Below are 17751 nucleotides of genomic sequence, written 5' to 3' on the forward strand. Positions count from 1 at the left end.
TTCTGATTCAGTAGGCCCAGAACTCTGCCTGAGGGTCTGCATTTGCAACGAGCTCCCAGGTGATGTCAATGCCACTGGTCCAGGGAACACACTGAGTAGCAAGGTTCCAAAGCCCTAGTGGGAGGCAGCTGGAAACACAAACACAGAAAAGGTGGGCAAGCGAAAATTCACATGGCATGCCAGGCAGCTCTAGAGTAAAATCATTTGGCAGGGATATCCCGAACTCCCTAGGAGAGGATCAGAGAGGCAAATAGGGACCTGAACACAGAAGGCAGAGGCTTGCACGGCCATGGCGAAAGCTTTGGGAGGCCGCTGCAGGTCTCCCACGACGGGAATGACACACACAGGGCAGTGTTCTTAGGGAGGTGAGCATCGGCTGACCGTGGCAGAAGAGAGCAGACTGAGTGAAAGCAGGAACACAGGACAGGTAACCATACATCTTAATTAGGATGTTGACTAGGACCACGGAAATGAAGAGATTGAAACAGTGATGCTGCTTGCAGGAGGAATGAGATACTTGAAAGGAGGGCCAGGAGAGGTATGATTTTAAACACCCTCACCAGAGAACGACCTTAAGGACGCTGAAGACAAGGATCAGAGAAACGCCTGGGAAGATGCATTTGAAGCGAGACCCCGCAGGTCGGGGAATCCTAAACCTTGATGCAGCTATGTGAAGTCCGTCCAGAGGTGGGATGTAAGGAACCGGCCAAAGGCGAGGGACGTGGCTGGCCGGACCCACAGTTAGGGCCTGAAGGAAACAGAAGCCGATCGGAGAGGCAGGGGCAGCCCAGGGCATGACCAACAGAGGACAGAATCCATTCATTCAGTACCTATTTATTAAGCCTCTGCTATGCACCAGCCCAGGCACTGGGCTAGGGAGCAGTGGACAGAATGAGACGGGGGGCGGGGGTTGTTGAGGGGAGGCCAGTTAACATCATGAATCACAGAAAACGGGAACTGAATGCTGCAGTCTGGAACTCGGGTCCTAAGCTCAGGTCTGCCAGGAGCTAAGGGGGTGACCTGGTCTGACAAGTTGCTGCTTCTCTGGCAGAGCCACAGCTTCAAGCCGGAGTGGGGCAGGCGGGGGGGGGTGTCTGGGGATGGATGCCCTCTGAGGCCTCTGCTGGGCTGTGCAGGGGGTGAGCGGTGGGTGCAGACCCGGACCGGACTCTGCCGCCCAGGCAAGGGGAGCAGATGGCCAGGCAGATGGAAGCCCTGCACAAAGCCACTCATCCGGGAGCCTGGCGGTGATGGGGAGAGAGAAGCTGCCCTAACAAGGCAGGTGCTGAGTGAAATAAGTCAATCGGAGAAGGACAAACATTATATGGTCTCATTCATTTGGGGAATTTAAAAATTAGTGAAAGGGAATAAAGGGGAAAGGAGAAAAAAATGAGTGGGAAATATCAGAAAGGGAGACAGAACATGAGAGACTCCTAACTCTGGGAAATGAACTAGCGGTGGTAGAAAGGGAGTGGGCAGGGGGTGGGGGTGACTGGGTGACGGGCACTGAGGGGGACACTTGATTGGATGAGCACTGGGTGTTATGCTATATGTTGGCAAATTGAACTCCAATAAAAAAATACATTAAAAAAATAAAAATTTAAAATTAAAAAAAAAACAAAAAACAAAAAACAAGAGAGGTGTGGATGGTGAGGACAAAAGCTGAGAGGAGCTAGAAGGTGACCCAGGAGAAGAGCCATGAGCTGAGACACAGGAGAGATTGCTTTCATTCCCCTTCTGTGCACAGACTGTCCTAGAGGGAATGCAACCTACTTATGGTGACTAATGTGTGCAGGTGCTCAGAAATAGGGGAGGGGGCTTGGGGCAGGCTGCCAATCCCACAGCAGTGGTGGTGGGTAGGAAGAGGGGCTCTGAAGCCAGGTAGACCCAAGTTCACATCAGCCCCATTCTCCTCTAGCTTTCTGCCTTGGAACAAGTTACTGCTCCCAGAGCCTACTTCCCTCCCCCCACTCCCCTGCACACACCCCCCACCTCCACTATCAGAGGGGAACAAGACAGCAACTACATCATAGGGGAGTGCACGGAAGATGATCCAGCAAGGCTCCCGAGCAAAGTTAGAGCCCTGTAAATGCTAGCAGTGATTATAAGCATAGCCTGCCATGATCTCTGAGTGAAGGCAAGGATAACTGAGGGAGCATTTATGCTGAGCACCCTCTCCGGGGAAGAGACCAGAACAAAGGGGAAAGAAAACAGAAGCAACTGGTTGGGGGAATGAAATGCAGTCCCAAGCACACATAAACATGAAAGGCTGGTCATGAGGGGAGATTACATTAAGTACTTCTAGAAAGAGGATATGCTAGAATGTTGACAGGTGATGGAGGAGCAAGTGCCACAATCAATCCAGATGAGAGAAGCCTGGACTCCTAAACACACCCAAGGAACTGGAAGGTATTATGCTGAGTGAAGTAAGTCAATCGGAGGACAAACATTGTATGTTCTCATTCATTTGGGGAATATAAATAATAGTGAAAGGGAATATAAGGGAAGGGAGAAGAAATGTGTGAGAAATATCAGAAAGGGAGACAGAACATAAAGACTCCTAACTCTGGGAAACGAACTAGGGGTGATGGAAGGGGAGGAGGGCGGGGGATGGGGGTGAATGGGTGATGGGCACTGAGGGGGGCACTTGACGGGATGAGCACTGGGTGTTATTCTGTATGTTGGTAAATTGAACACCAATAAAAAATAAATTTATTATTAAAAAATAAATAAAAAATAATAAATAAATAAATAAATAAGTAAACACACCCAAGGAATCCAACAGTCCTGACCTAGAACAGCAAGATGGCTACAAGGTGACTGTAACAGGACCTGGCAACCAGTACCTGTAAAGGATATACTGGGGGCCAGCTCCATGGGTGTGCGCTCACACGGGATTCTATGCTCACAAGGGTTCCCCACTGGGCTTAATGCTCTGTCATCATCTTGAGATTCTTGATAAAATTTTAACAAGGGGACAAGCATTTTAATTTCGCACCGGGTCCTGCAAATTACATAGCCAATCTTGGATACACTGCTAAAGAACACTCACTGGATTAACATATGCATAATAAAACCTAAGGGCTGGAAGACAGTCAAGAATTTCCCATTATTGTCAGACCAGAAAACAATTATTCAAATTCTCACTGAAATCCCAACACTGAGCATTAATTTAAAGGACAAAACTTGCAATAGGTAACCCAATGCCTCCTCCAAACATGCTTTACACTCAAGAATTTCTTTAACTCAAAGAAATCATTCTGACTACCCTCATGGCATTCTCCTTTCATCATCTTTAGTTGCAATACTTCACTTGAACCTCCTCTGTCTCCTTTCCCAGCCTTGACTCCCTAAAAGTAAGGTCATCTTGTTCATCTAAGGTATCTGCAAGGTATGGCACACAATAGGCCAAAGCTTTGTATAAATCTTTGAGAAAAATGAACAAAAAGTCCAAGTGCCCTTCACAATTGCTGATGCAAGTCATGAAATAAACAAGATTTGCCTGACTGGACAGCACAGAGAAAGGCTGCTATATTGCATTTTTGCAGCATAAATGCTGATGCCAGCATGATGACAACAAGCCCAGTTCCTTTAGAGCACACCTCTGCCCTAATTAAATAGCCCTGAAGAAGGTCTGGGCTTCCATTTTTGCAACAGAACAGCTCTTCTATAAGCACGTCTATTCTAATTATGGACCTGTCCCAGGCTACTGTCATTTCCAGAATTTAGATATCTTGACTACCAGGAACATGCCTTATGCAGCACATAGTACAGAGAAGTCACTCAAACATTTGTAGAATATATTCATCTTAGCACTTCAACTACTAATATGATTTATTGATTTTAGTAAGAAATTAGCTTTAAGAGTGTGTGTGTATATATATACATATATAAATATATACACATATACATATATACACATATATATCCTCAACGGGGAAAGGACGTCTTTTCAACAAATGGTATGCTGGGAAAAACTAGAAATCCACATGTAAAAGAATGAAGTGGGATGCTTGTCTCAGACCATGTGCAAAAATCAAAATGGATTAAAGACCCAAACCTAAGACCCCAAACTATAAAACTCCTGAAGAAACATAGGAGAAAATGTTCATGACATTGGACTTAGCTATGATTTCTTGGATAGGACACTAAAAACACAGGCAACAACAGACAAATAGGACTAGAGCAAACTTCTAAAAATTTTGCAAAAGACACAAAGGCAACCTATGGAATGGGAGAGAAGATCTATAAATCATATATCTGATTGGGGTTAATATCTAGAATATAAAAAGAACTACAAATCAACAATAAAAAAATCAAATAATCTGATATAAAAATGAGCAACGGACTTGAACACATATTTCTCTAAAGAAGATATACAAATGGCCAGAAAGTGAAAAGGCACTCAACAGCACTAATCATCAGAGAAATACAAATCAAACTTCACGTCCATTAGGATGGCCACTTTTGTCAAAAGAATAGAAAATATCAGGGCACCTGGGTAGCTCAGTTGGTTAAGTGTCTGACTCTTAATTTCGGCTCAGGTCATGATCATAGAGCTGTGAGATTGAGCCCTGCCTTGGACTCCGAGCTGGGCACAGAGCCTGCTTAAGATTCTCTCTCTCTTTCTGCCCCACCACCCCTCCTCCCTCTCTAAAAAAAAAATAAATAAAAAGCTTTTAAAAAATAAAAAGCTTTTAAAAAAAGAACAGAAAATATCAAGTGTTAGTGAGACTGTGAAGAAACTGAAACCCTTGTGTACTTTTGGTAGGACTGTAAAATGGTACATTCACTCAGCAGGGAGTCTGCTTCCCCCTCTTCCCCACTCATGCTCTCTGTCACTATCTGTCTTCTCTCAAATGGATAAATAAAATCTTAAAAAATAAATTAAATAAAAAGAAGAAAATCCTGTCATATGCTGTAACATGGATGAACCTTGAGGATATTATTCTAAGGAAATGAACCAGTCACAAAATGATAAATACTGCATGATTCTATTTATATAAGGTATCTAAAGGAAAAGCATCATATTTACAAAGACAGAAAATAGAAAAGTGGTTACCAGGAGCTGGGAGGGAGGGGAATAGGAGTGTCTGCTAATGGGTAGGATGAGGTATCTTTGGGGTGATGAACATTCTGAAATTGGACACTGGAGAGAGTTGTGCAACCTGTGAATATACTAAAACCCACCACACTATATACTTTTAAAAAGTGGATTTTATGCTATGTGATTTATATCTCAATTTTTATTTTAAGAAGTATCTATACCTGGGGCACCAGACTGGGCACAGTGAGCTAAGTGACAAACTCTTGGTTTTAGCTCAGGTCGTGATCTCAGGGTCGTGAGATCAGGCCCTGCGCCTGCTCCACGCTCAGCGGGGAGTCTGCTTGAGATTCTCTCTCTCTCTCTCCCTCTGCCCCTCTTTCTGCTTGTGTGCGCGTGCTCTCTAAAATAAATTTTTTAAAGTAACAATAAAATAAAAAATAAAAAGCATCTATGTCTTAGAAAATCTATAGTTTAATTTTTGACCTGTTTCTCCCAAAGTTTATTTTATTCTTGCCATGATGACTCAGCCAGTCACTAAAACTTGTGACTCAAGAATCTCCCCTGGAAGAAATCTTTTTACTGTCTGCCTGGCACACACATCTCACAGCTGCTCTGGAACCCACAGCTGGAACGGGGGCTGACTTACTCTTTCAGCTCCGGCCCCAGCCATGGTTGCACCTCTGGTCTCAGGCAAGGTATAAGACCCGACCTGTGTCTCCCGGAGATTTTCCCCATGTAAGAGATTCACTCCCTCTCAGGAGGCATGGCTAGAAAATATGAGGGATGGAAGCTATCAGTCGCCCCATTTCCCTCCCTCACGGATAAAGCTGGTCTGGGAGCAGGAGACTGGCCCTCGAGAACATTCAGACCCCAATTCCTGCTCACTCCTGTGCTTCGAGTGAGCCTGCCAATAGGTTTGCCTTTTGCGTAGGTTAGAGGCTGGTGTGCAAACAAAACTGAGCAATAAGCTCCCTGGAATCAGTGAGTTAAAACTCCACTGAGACTGCTCCCCCCACCAGGCTTCTGCTCCAACAATCCTCTCCCTGGACCCCCCACCTCTTGACTCACCCCAACCCACCCCAGCCACGGTGACCTACCAAGCACGGCCCTGCGCCTTCCCCGCTTAGAGTACTGGCCTCCCGATCACCCGGGGTAAGGCCCTCACTGTCTGCCATTAGAGACGCAGTCTGCCCCCTGCCCACTCTCCAGCGCCCAACCCAGCGGCCGTCTCTGGGGCCAGTCAGGCGACCACACGCTGCCGCGCTTGGGCACCTGCGGGCTTTCTGCGCCCGTCACTGCTCCTTGCTCTGGCCACTGCTCAGACACCTACGTCTCCACTCGCCACCTCCAACGTCATCTCCTCTGGGAGAGCCACCGTTTTCCACAGCACCATCACTCCCTCTTTCCAGCCTGTACCTTACTCTCACCATGACCACAGTGGGGACTGTCAGTGGGGTGCACAGGTGGTTCAGTTACGTGTCTGCCTTTAACTCATATCATGATCTCAGGGTCCTGGGATCGAGCCCCAGGCCGGGCTCCCTGCTCAGCGGGGCGGCGGCTTCTCCCTCTGCCTTGCCCCTCCTCCTCTGCCCCTTCCCCTTCCCTGCTTGTGCTCTCCTAAATACATACATACATACATACATACATACATACATACATAGATAAAATCTTAAAAAAACAAAAAACAAACAAACAAGCCTGTCGGTGCCCACATCCCCCGACCCTGACCAGCTCAGCTGCCGGCGTCTGCACTCCTGGGCCTGCCTGCTTCCCCTACCCTGCCCACCCCCGGGGCAGACTGCCACATGCCTGGGGGTTAAGCGCCCACACATGCCCCCCAGAGAGCAGCCGCCAGTGCCTGGGAACCAGCCTCCCCCAGGCGTGGGGGGCCGAGGTGCGAGCTCTGGGCAGGTTGCGGGGGGGACACCTGGGGAACCTACCACTTCTGGCACCTGCCCCTGCTCAGTCGGCCACCTGTCCACCAAACAGCTGGCGGTTCCGCTCCCCCGGGGTCCGCTTCCCAAGGCCGTGCAGACACCTGGCGTTTGCACGTATCTGCTCGGGCTGGACACTATCCCAAACACGCACCCCCATAAAACAACCCAACATTCGGACGGGGGGACACCGAGGCCCACGAGGTTGAGCAACTCGCCCGAGGCCGCAGAGCCGGTATCTTCGGCGCCTTCCAATCCTATAGCCAGCTCCTGTCCCCGGGACCGAGAGCCCTGGAGGGGGGTCCTGTTCGTTCTCTCTCGCGGCCCCATCGTCCAGCAGAGCCTGGCGGAGGCGCGAGCTCAAAACCTAAAGGTTTCTGCTTGGGTTAGTGCCCGCCCTCTGCTACCCCGACACGCGGCTGGCGAGCCTGCACCCCGGGAGGCTGACCACGGGGCAGCCGAGTGAGGACGGCCAGCCGGCGACCCCTGGCACATCTCCCCAGCGAACCCGACGCCCCCACGCCACTTCGGGCCCCTTGGCCAAGTCGTTCCTGCGTCTTGATACAAAACCTCTGACTTCGCCCCGAACCTTTAGCAAGAGCTCCCGTCTCTCCTGCCCTCAGCGTCTCCCCTCCACCCGCATTTACCCCAAGCCACCACCCTTCTTACCCCCAACGTGCCACAGCACCCCCCTTCCGAAAGACTCAGTGTCCACCTCAACTTCCACATCTTCCATGGCCATTTTTTTAAAGATGTTACTTATTTATTCTTGAGAGACACAGAGAGACAGACACAGGCAGGGGGAGAAGCGGGCCCCAACGGGGGACTCGATCCCGGGACCCCGGGACCCCGGGATCGCACCCTGAGCCGAAGGCAGACGCTCAACCGCTGAGCCACCTTCGTGCCCCCTCCACAGCCATTTTTATTTGGATTTTTAGGGGTTACGCATCTATATGATATGGAGGAGCTTCCTGGAAGCAGCATCTGCGCTTAGCCCTGAACTCCGAGTAGGCTTCCAAGGGTGGGGTTCAGACAACCTCCGTCCTGACTCCTGCCTCAAACTGCACCCCAATCACCTTTACACTTCCTGCTCGCACTTGCCTCCCAGTCTGCACCCCCTCTCTGGGAGGGCGCCTGTCATGCCCACTATACCAACACGAGTGGTCTTTACATTTTCTAATCTGTCTTCTTGCAGGAACAGCTCCCACCAAAACCCCATTAACGCCTCCCTACTCCCTCTTTCACTGCCAGCCACTCCCCGTCCCAAGCACCCATCACACAGTCCTCTGCTCAAAAACCCTCTAGGGTTGCCTCCTGCCCTCAGGATAAAAGCTCACCTCCACAGCACAGCATGCAATGCAGTCCTGGGTCTGCTGACCTGTGTCCCCACCTCCTCGCTCACCACCCCCCACCTCTGGACCCTCAAAACCCATCCCGACACATCCCTCGACTCCATCCAGTTGCAGCGGCCACAGGTCTTTCCCATCTCAGGAGCTTTGCTCAGGCGACTCCCTCAGCCCGTGATGCTCTCCCCACCCCATACCCAAAGGGCTCCCCAAACTTCAAAGGCCCGGAGAAAACACCACCTCCGCACCGTAGCTGACTTGCAGACATAAACCCCGACAATGGGGCTGGCCAATAGGAACTAAGCACCCCTTCCCAATACTCCCAAAGGAAAATTCTATTTTTATTTCACATTTTAAGGTCAATGTATCTAACAATTTTTTTTCGTGTCAAGTGACAAACTCAACTGAAGACAGTGTCAATAAAAGGGAACTCACGACATCCTACTGTAAGCAAGCAGCAGCGCTAGCTTCAGGCATAGCTGGCCCAGGTGGATCCAGGATCCAAGTGACCTCCGGGCCCGTCCCCTGCTTCCCTCCCAGCCCTATGCTCCTCTCCGGCCTCAGTAGCCTCTCTCCACATGGCAGCAAACAAGGGTTCATAATCATAACCCTGGCATCCACCTGAACAAATCTCAAGAAAGACTGCCTGGCTCTCCGAAAGGCACGTGTTCACCACGGAAGATATTTTGGCCAATGGAAGATACTGACCAAAGACCCAAAAGGTCTTTCAGGGTGTTCCTCCCCCAGCCCAGAGCCTTCCGCCTTGCTTCACACAGCATCCCTCCCAGCAGCTGCTTCCTCTCTAGGCCTCCTTCCTCAGTGGCCCCTACTCTTGTTGAGCACCCCCTCCACCCCCCACCACAGTTCTAGTTCCTTTCGGAAGCTCCTGGATTTTAACATCACCTCCTCCCACTGACCCTCTAGCCCTGGGGGTGATAGCACTTTCCTGCTGTTGCCACTCTACTCATCTCACTGCCTTCTGCTGGACCTCTCATGTCTCCCATCACCTACGTAACTAACCCCCTTGTGTTAGAGCCTCTCAGTCTGAGATACCTAGAGCGGTTTTTCACCCTGACTGGGCCACAGCTGATGCAGACACTGATGAACACCAGGCAGGAATGCAAAAGAAAATACGGAGAGTACACCACCTAGCAAGAACCACCCTCTCCACCTCACGTTTATTGAAGGCCCACTATGTAGCAGACACGACTCTAAGGATGAACTCCCCAGATCCTCCCATCAGCCCTGGGACATAGGTGTTTCTGTTAGCCCCTCCTTAACAATGAGGAAACTGAGGCTCAGAGAGGTTAAATAATTTGCTCTTACAAAGACTGTGGGTAGGCAGAGCTGGGGTTCAAACATCCAGCCAGGCTCTGGAATGCCAAGTAGAGAGTGTTTCCAGTAGGAGGGTACTCAACAGCATCAAGTGCTACGTGGAAGGCGAAGGTCAGGATAGACAAGGACGGTGAAGTGGCTCCTGGATTTTGCAAGAAGTCATGAGTAAAGTCAGAAATCTGAGAGCAGGGACGCCTGGGTGGCTCAGTGGGTTAAGTGTCTGCTTTCGGCTCAGGCCTCGATGCCAGGGTCCTGGGATCAAGTCCCACATCGGGCTCCCTGCTCAGTGGGGAATCTGCTCCTCCCTCTCCCTCGGCCCCTCCCCGGCTGTACTCTCTTCTCTCTCACCCACTCTCTCTAATAAATAAAATCTTAAAAAAAAAAAAAAAGTAGACAGCAGTAGGGTAAGGAGTTAGCAAATAAGACAACAGGGGCAGGCCATTCTTTCAAAAAGTTTGGCTGTAAAGAGTCACTAAACAGGTCATGAGATGGGGAAGAAGCAGGCATCACAGCAGGGTTTTCTTGACTCCTGGTCTGTTTTCAAGGCCAGGGTGACTGGGCATGTTTAAGTACTGATGGAATGAGCCAGCCAAGAGGGAGTGTGAAGACACAGGCACGAATGAGGATGATGAACAGAGCAAGGTCTCTGAGAGGCCAGACGGGCAGGCCACATAGTCCAGGAGCGGCTCAGAAGCCCCACTCTGGTACCTGGGGGCAACCAAGAAATGATGGTTACGGATTGAGGTCATTTCGTAGTCTGGAAAAAGAAGTTCCTTTATGGTGGCTTCCGTCTTCCCATCAGCAAAACAGGAGGGAGGAGCAGAGGGACAGAAGGCGTGAGAACAGAGAGAAGCTTCAGATGGGCCAGGGTGCACCCTGGGAGCCTCTGTGTAAAGAAAGGAGCGCCCAGCACCACTGAGGCCCCAGCTGTGGTTGGTACCCATGAACCTACACTGGCAGCAATTCTCTGGGTGCATTTGCATCCTAAGTGTAGGCAAAGGACCTGAGCCAATGGAATGATCCAGGCGGGGTGTAAAAGGAGAGCAAGGGAATAGAGGAAAGGAAGTGGCGGGAGGAACTGATGAGACTAGCGGTGCAGCCTGAAGGAGGGGTGTGAGTAAAAGCGGTCAGGGAACAGGTGCAGTCAGTCCTGACTGGGAAGAGGGGAAGGCGAGAGACGATGCTATCCCACGGAATTATGTCAAAGCTGGAACCTTTCTGAGTACGGGTGTAGCCAGGGAGAGGGCAGCTGAATTGAAAAAGAGGTCAAGGTGTGTGGAGATAAAGTCAAGAAGCTGATAGTTTTGAAGGTTTTAACAGAGTCCCTGAAGGGGAGGGCATAATTTGAGAAGACAGTGAGTTAGGGCCTTGAGATTTTAATGAATGAGAAGCAGGGGACTTAGAAATGACAGGGAACAGAAAGTCATGGAAGTCCTGTGATGGATGTTTGTGCTCGCTCCACATTCCTTCGTTCCTCCTCCTATTAGCAGCATCCTGATCCGGCTGCGGGAGCCCTCTGTCCTCCCCAGGCACACAGGGGGCTTCTGAAATACTAGTAATATTCTCTTAACCTGGGGAGTAGGAACATGAGTGTTTACTGTTCTTTCAATTGTGTAGTTATATTTTAGTCTTTAAACATTTTATATGCTTTATACGTACATTTCACAGTTCAAACAAACAGACCTGCAAAAACTTCCTTTCTCCACTCTCCGAAGATAAGGACCTGGTGCAGGTCCGGGCAGTGAGAGTTAACAAAGCTTGATTTCGGTGCCTGACCCAATTCAGGCCCATGAGACACCAGCCCAGGGCTTTGGCTGGAGCTATTAGGAAAGAGGTGCTCTCTTTCTGCTGAAGTTGTGAGGCTTATTTGTAGAACATATCCCTTCGCTAGCTTGAGAATAAAACTAACATAGAAGAAAGCAGAGCCTAGAGACAGAGAGTGACAGATTTCCAATATCATTTGAATACCTAGTTCCAGCCCCTCCTGAAGCCGAATTACCTGGGGCTTTTCTTTTTAAGATTTTATTTATTTATTTGACAGAGATTGAGAGAGAGAAAACACAAGCAAGGGGAGCTGCAGACAGAGGGGGAGGGAGAATGGGCTTCCCCCCCCCCCCGGGAGCTGGGAGCCCAACGCAGGGCTCGAGCCCCAGGCCCCGAGGATTGTGACCTGAGCTGAAGGCAGATGTCCAACCAACTGGGCCTCTCAGGTGCCCTTACCTGGGGCTTTTCAAAGCATAAACCACTAGATTTTGTTTTTCTTTGCCAGTTTGCATTTGGTTTATGTCCTTTTAACTAGAAATTCCATAATTCACTAGAATAGCCAAATAAAGGATTCTCAATTCAACAGCCCGTGTGATCCTTTTCAACACATAAGTCAAATTGTGCTCTCCTGCTGGAGACCCTGCAGTGGCACTCAGAGTAAAGGCCACCGTTCTCAGGTGGCCTATGATGCCCTACAGAATCTGGATCCTTCGCTCTCAGCTATTAGTCAACAACTCTCTATTGTTCACTCTGCCCCAGGCACAGTGGCCTCGAGGCTATTCCATACTACGCCAGCCAGATGCTTCAAGCCTCTGCTTTAGCTGTTCCTTCCACCTGGACATACCTCCAGACATCCGCTCACTGACTCCCCCCCTCACCTCCTCTAAATCTCAAATTCTCGGAAGGCCTATCCAAATCCTCCTCCCACAGCTGGTGATCCTGAACCTCCCCCCACCAACCTACTCTTTCTCCCTTCCATAGCATTTATTATATAATATAGTATGTGCTCACTAAAACGTACCCAATGAGGGCAGGAGTCTTCCACTGGTTGACTCATCTCAAGTTCCTGGAACGGTGCCTATCCTGTAGTAGGCCCTCAAATACGTGAATGAACAAATAAAATGACATGGGCTTCCAGGGAGAAGAGCTTAGTTTGTAAAAAGGCAGTGGAGAGAAAGGACACTGAACCCCATCTCTTGATCCTGATATAAGTGGAGTGTAGGAAGAAAAGAAACCTCATTTCCAAGACTTTTGGAGAAGCTGTAACCTAAGAGGGCAAGAAGTAGGGGGAAGAGTTCAGTGAAGAGGCTGAGGATGTGGGAAGGGGTGTTAACCAGTTGGGGCTTGAGTGGGCTTGGTGTGTAAGTTTGGGGAGACATAAAAGCTGGAGGCTGAGTCAGGGGAGAAGCAGCTCAGAGTGGTTTGCAGATGAAAGTAAGAACGAGGCAGGCCAAGTGGTTTATTTACATTAGGTGGAGATGAAGGAGGTAGTAATAGAAGGTCTGTGAGTTCATCTGGCACGAAAAGAATTAGTCCGAGCAATCCTTGGAAGATAGGAAGGATTCTTAGAAGTTGGTGGATGAAAAAGCCCTCGTATTTGGTTGTCATTTGCTTTTTTTTTTTTTTTTTTTTTTTGTCATTTGCTTCTTGAGCAAGCATCACAGACACCGCTCAGAAGCATCCGCCGGACCAAGACACAAGGCTTACCTGTTCTTGGCGACATCCTGGGTCCACAGAAAGTAACCCCCCTCTGCATAATATAATAACCCTGTGCCATGAGCAGCCTGTCAAACCCTCGTTCTCCAAGCCCAGAACTGATTCTGAACCAACATCCAGGATCACAACTCCATTGTCCAAAAAAGGCGAGAAAACAGGTTTCTTTTCAAAGACGGATCAGAGCACTCAGCTTTCCTACCTGTCCTCCCGTGACCCCCAGGCTGCCTGGGCAAGAGAAAGAGGGTAAAGAGAAGGCTTCCTTCCACCGATCCTGACTCACCTCTGTTGCACGCTAGCTTCTCTCTACAGAAATTTCTTCACAGTTGCTAGAACACACGTGCATGCCAAGATTCAAGGAAAATGTTACTTCCAGTCAAGGAGAAGAATTGCGTTACTTAACCTCTAAGGAAAAGTGGCTTACTATAAATCAGGCCCTTGGGAGTGATGTCATTTTGATGCTTCTTACAGCTGTAAGGAGACTTATTAAATATTCAATAATTAATAAGAACAGCTTCAAAATTGTCTTTCTCACAGAACTGCCCCTGTAAAAGAAGCCAGCGGGAAGGAGACTTGGGCCTGACTTCCCGCCCACCAACAAGACCTTAGTGGTACAAGGCGTCTGTCCTCCCAGTATTTAGTAAAATGTCCATATTTCTGAGGCAGGTATCCTCCAGGAGAGGATCATTAAGCAATTGTTTAAACCCGTGGGAGCACCTGGCTGGCTCAGTCAGAAGAACATGCGACTCTGGATTGCAGGGCCATGAGTTTAAGCCCCACACTGGGTGGGTAACGATTACTAAAAATTATAACAGTAATAATAATAAATACAAACATTTTAAAAATAAATAAAATAGCCACCAGTGGCCGCAGCATTCAAGACGGTTCCAATAATCCCCACCTCCCGGTATTTATTCCCTCTTCCCACTTTGTACAAGCACTGGTTTGTGTGACAAAGAGAATATGGCAGGATTATGTCACTTCCAAGACCAGATTTTACAGGAGTGTAGCTTGAGTCCTGGGATCTCTTGCTCTCTTAGAACACTTGTTCTGGGGGGAAACCGGCTGCCAGGTCAAGGAGCCCTATGAGGAGGATCTAAGGCCTGCCAACAGCCCAGTGAGTGAGCTTGGGAGCTGATCCTCCCGCAACGGAGCCTTCAGATGACCCAGCCCTGGTCAACACCTCGACCACTACCCTCAAAAGAAACCTGAGGTCAGAACCACCTGGCTAAGCTGCTCCTAGCTGACACTACTGACCCACACACACTATTTTCAGGTGCTAAATTTCGGAGTAATCTGTTACACAGAAATCGATAATTCACCACCCTGAGAAGGAAAATCAGAAGGTTTAACTTGGGTCTCTATCCTACAACGTGTAGTGTAGGAACAATGTCTCCGTTTGTAAGAAAGCCACCAATTATTCATTCAATCACTCAACAACTGCTTATTGAATGTCAAATATGCACCGGGTATTTCCAAGCAACATCACCCTTCGTATATAGTTTATCATCTATAAAATAAAGAGAGAAAAAAATCACCAACAGCCCTCTCCGTCCTCCTCCCCCCTCCCCACACACCTACCTCAAGCTGCTCAATCCATCGGTTTCATTAGCTTTTTAAATCTTTTTGTTCCTAATGCTCTACTCCTCACTCCCGGCTTTCATAAACTCTTTCACGAAGGTACATCAAGTTCCCCTCCATGGCTATTTTGAGTGCTCCATGCACTGACACTCATTTTTCTCCTACCACACGCCCCCCCATCTACGGGGGTAAGAATTAGGTCCTCTGATCCCAAGGAGCATTGGGCCAAGGGAGAATTCACTAGGGGGAGGGGATCCGGATCACAGGCGTTAAGAACAATTCTAACGTCTGCAATGAGCGGGCAGGTGGCCACGCAGCGGAGGTGGAGGGGCAGGGGGGTCCTGTTGTCTCTCCAAGCGGCACCAGGATCAGGCTCCTCTAAGGAAATCAGGAGCCTCCTTCTGCACAAAGAAGGTCAAAGGGCGGCGGCTCTCTTTCCATCAACCACAAACCGGGCCTCTGGCGAAGCTGACCAGTGCGGAGGCCCCAGACAGGAGCCACAGCGAGCCCGTCCCCTCGGCTGGGGTCCGCCGGGGTCCGAGCCAGGCGACTCCCGGGCGCACAGCAGACCTCAGCAGGGCTCCCCGCAGGCCGGGCGCGGGCAGTGCGCCTGGGAGGGCCGCGGCTGCCAGTCCTGCCGGCACCCAAAGCCCGGGACTCCCGCCGCCCCGCGGTCCCGGGGAAGCGGGGGAAGCCACAAGTGAGCGGGCCGCCGGCCTTCGGGGCCGCACCTGGCGGGGCTCGGGACCGCGCCCGCCACTCGCGCCCCCCGGCCCCGCCGTCACCGGCGCTCGCCACCGCCCCGGCCCGGCCCGCAGCCAGCGCCTCCGCGAGGGCTCGGGGCCGCGGGCACGGCCGCCGGGCAGGGCGCAGGGGGGCGCGGGGCGCGGGGCGCGGGGCGCGGCCCGGGGTCCGGAGGGAGCCCGCCCGCCCGCCCGCCCCCGCCCCCGCGCGCGCCCCACCTTGTCGCCGAAGCTGCGAGCCGTCAGCAGGTCCGGGCTGGGCGTGCTGTCGCCGCCCACGGCCTCCTCGCTGCTGGAGCCGGCCAGCGGGTGCGGCATGTCGAGCAGGGAGTGCGGCCCGGTGGACGGCAGGGCCCGGGGGGGGCCGCCCGACATGGCGCGCGCCGCCGCCGCCGCCGCCGCTTCCTCCCGCGCCCGCCGCGCCCCGGCTCCGGCGCCCCGCTCGGCCGCGCAAGGTCCGAGGCCCTGCGCCCGCCCGGCCGGGAGCCGCCGCCGCCGGCTCGTGTCTGCCCGCGCGGGCCCGGCTGGGCTGGGCTGACTGGGCTGGGCTGGGCTGGGCTGGGCTGGGCTGGGCTGGGCTGCCCCGCTCCGCTCCGCACCGCGCGCCCCCGCTGCGCGCCCGAGGCCCCGCTCCGCGCCCGAGCCCGAGCCCGAGCCCGAGCCCGAGCCCGCCGCCGCTCGCTCGCACCTCGGCCGGGGGCGCCCAGCCCGCCCCGCCACGCCGCCCACAGCCCGCCCACAGCCCGCCCACAGCCCGCCCACAGCCCGCCCGCGGCCCCGCCCCCGCCGCGCCTCGGCTGCCTTAGGAGGGGGGGGAGGGAGGGGGGAGGAGGGAAGAGGGAGGGGGAGGGAGGAGGGAGGAGGGAGAGGGAGGAGGAAGAGGGAGGGAGAGGGGGAGGGGGAGGAGAAGGAGGAGGGAGAGGGAGGAGGGAGAGGGAGGGAGAGGGAGGGAGAGGGAGGAGGGAGAGGGAGGAGGGAGAGGGAGGGAGAGGGAGGGAGAGGGAGGAGGGAGAGGGGGGAGGGAGAGGGAGGGAGAGGGAGGAGGGAGAGGGAGGGAGAGGGAGGAGGGAGAGGGAGGGAGAGGGAGAGGGAGGAAGAGGGGGAGGGGGAGGAGAAGGAGGAGGGAGAGGGAGGAGGGAGAGGGAGGAGGAGGGAGGACGGAGGGAGGAGGAAGGAGGGAGGACGGAGGGAGGAGGAAGGAGGGAGAGGGGGAAGAGGGAGGGAGGAGGAGGAGGGAGGACGGCGGGAGGACGGAGGGGGAGGACGGAGGCAGGGGAGGGGGCCGAGGAGGCGCGCCCGGAGCCCCGCCCCCGCCCGCAGGAAGCGCGCCCCGAGCCCGCCGCTGCGCTCCGCGGGGCCACCCTGGCCTCCGAGAGGCCGCCGGGGGGAGGCTGCGCGCCGTCCGCGGACGAAGGTTTAACGGAAATCAGCGGTGGAGAAAGACGTTGGAGCCTCCCGACCCATTGCACCCGCGCGGACCGGGGCGCCCGCGGCAGCCGCGGGGGCGGGGCGCGGGAGTCGGGGTCTCCTGGCCTCGAAGACGCCCGAAATGGAAGGAATTACGCCGCGTAATCGCAGAACCGCACCAAAGGCCCCGAGGCGCGGAGGAGCGGGAGCGCCCGCGTGGGGCACGGAGACGGGCACGCGGGAGGCCGTGGGAGCCCCCCCCAGGCCTGTAGCCCACCCGGGCCAGGCCGCACCTCGGAGGAGGGAGCGTGGAAAGGCAGGGCTGCCTCCAGTGAGGCACGGTTCAAACTTACACCTTGACCCAACCGGCTTTTTCATGCGCTCCTGCCTCCTTTCCAGGCCTTTGGCTGAGCTGCTGTTAGCAAAGTAGTCACGGAGGTCGGAGGTCGAAGCTCACCTCCTACCCCACCTTACCTGTCTCTGCAGCTTCTTTTCTCAAGACCAGGTCAGTAGAAGGCACCAGTCTGCACAGGAACAGGTGGCTTCTAGGGACGCCTGGGTGGCTCAGTCCCTTAAGCATCTGCCTTGCTCAGGTCCTGACCCCAGGGTCCTGGGCTCCAGCCCCATGTGGGGCTCCCTGCCCAGGGGGAGCCTGCTTCTACCTCCCCCTCTACTGCTCCCCGCCCCCAAGTTGGTGCGCTCACATTCTCTCAAATAATAAAATCTTAAAAAAAAAAAAAAAAACAGAACAGATGGCTTCTAGCAAAGTAATAGGTAAAGTGGCTCATGGGGAAGGAAGATAGTACTTTTTCCTGAAGATTTCAACCTCTTTAGGTTTCCAGTTTCACCTGACAAACTTTGCAGTTGGAATTCACTGTGTT

General features: G+C 52.6%; 1 protein-coding gene across 1 annotated transcript in view; it reads right to left on the reverse strand.

The window, feature by feature from the left end:
- Positions 1–15999, reverse strand: part of SNX30 (sorting nexin family member 30) — a 109116-nt gene extending 93117 nt beyond the window's left edge. Inside the window, exon 1 of the mRNA XM_041761838.1 lies at positions 15683–15999. Coding sequence (XP_041617772.1) covers positions 15683–15838 — 156 coding nt within the window. The 5' untranslated portion in view covers positions 15839–15999. The remainder of the gene's footprint in view (positions 1–15682) is intronic.
- Between the last annotated feature and the right edge of the window lie 1752 nt (positions 16000–17751).

The sequence above is a fragment of the Vulpes lagopus genome, chromosome 7, assembly GCF_018345385.1.
Source record: "Vulpes lagopus strain Blue_001 chromosome 7, ASM1834538v1, whole genome shotgun sequence".
NCBI classification, from domain to species: domain Eukaryota; kingdom Metazoa; phylum Chordata; class Mammalia; order Carnivora; family Canidae; genus Vulpes; species Vulpes lagopus.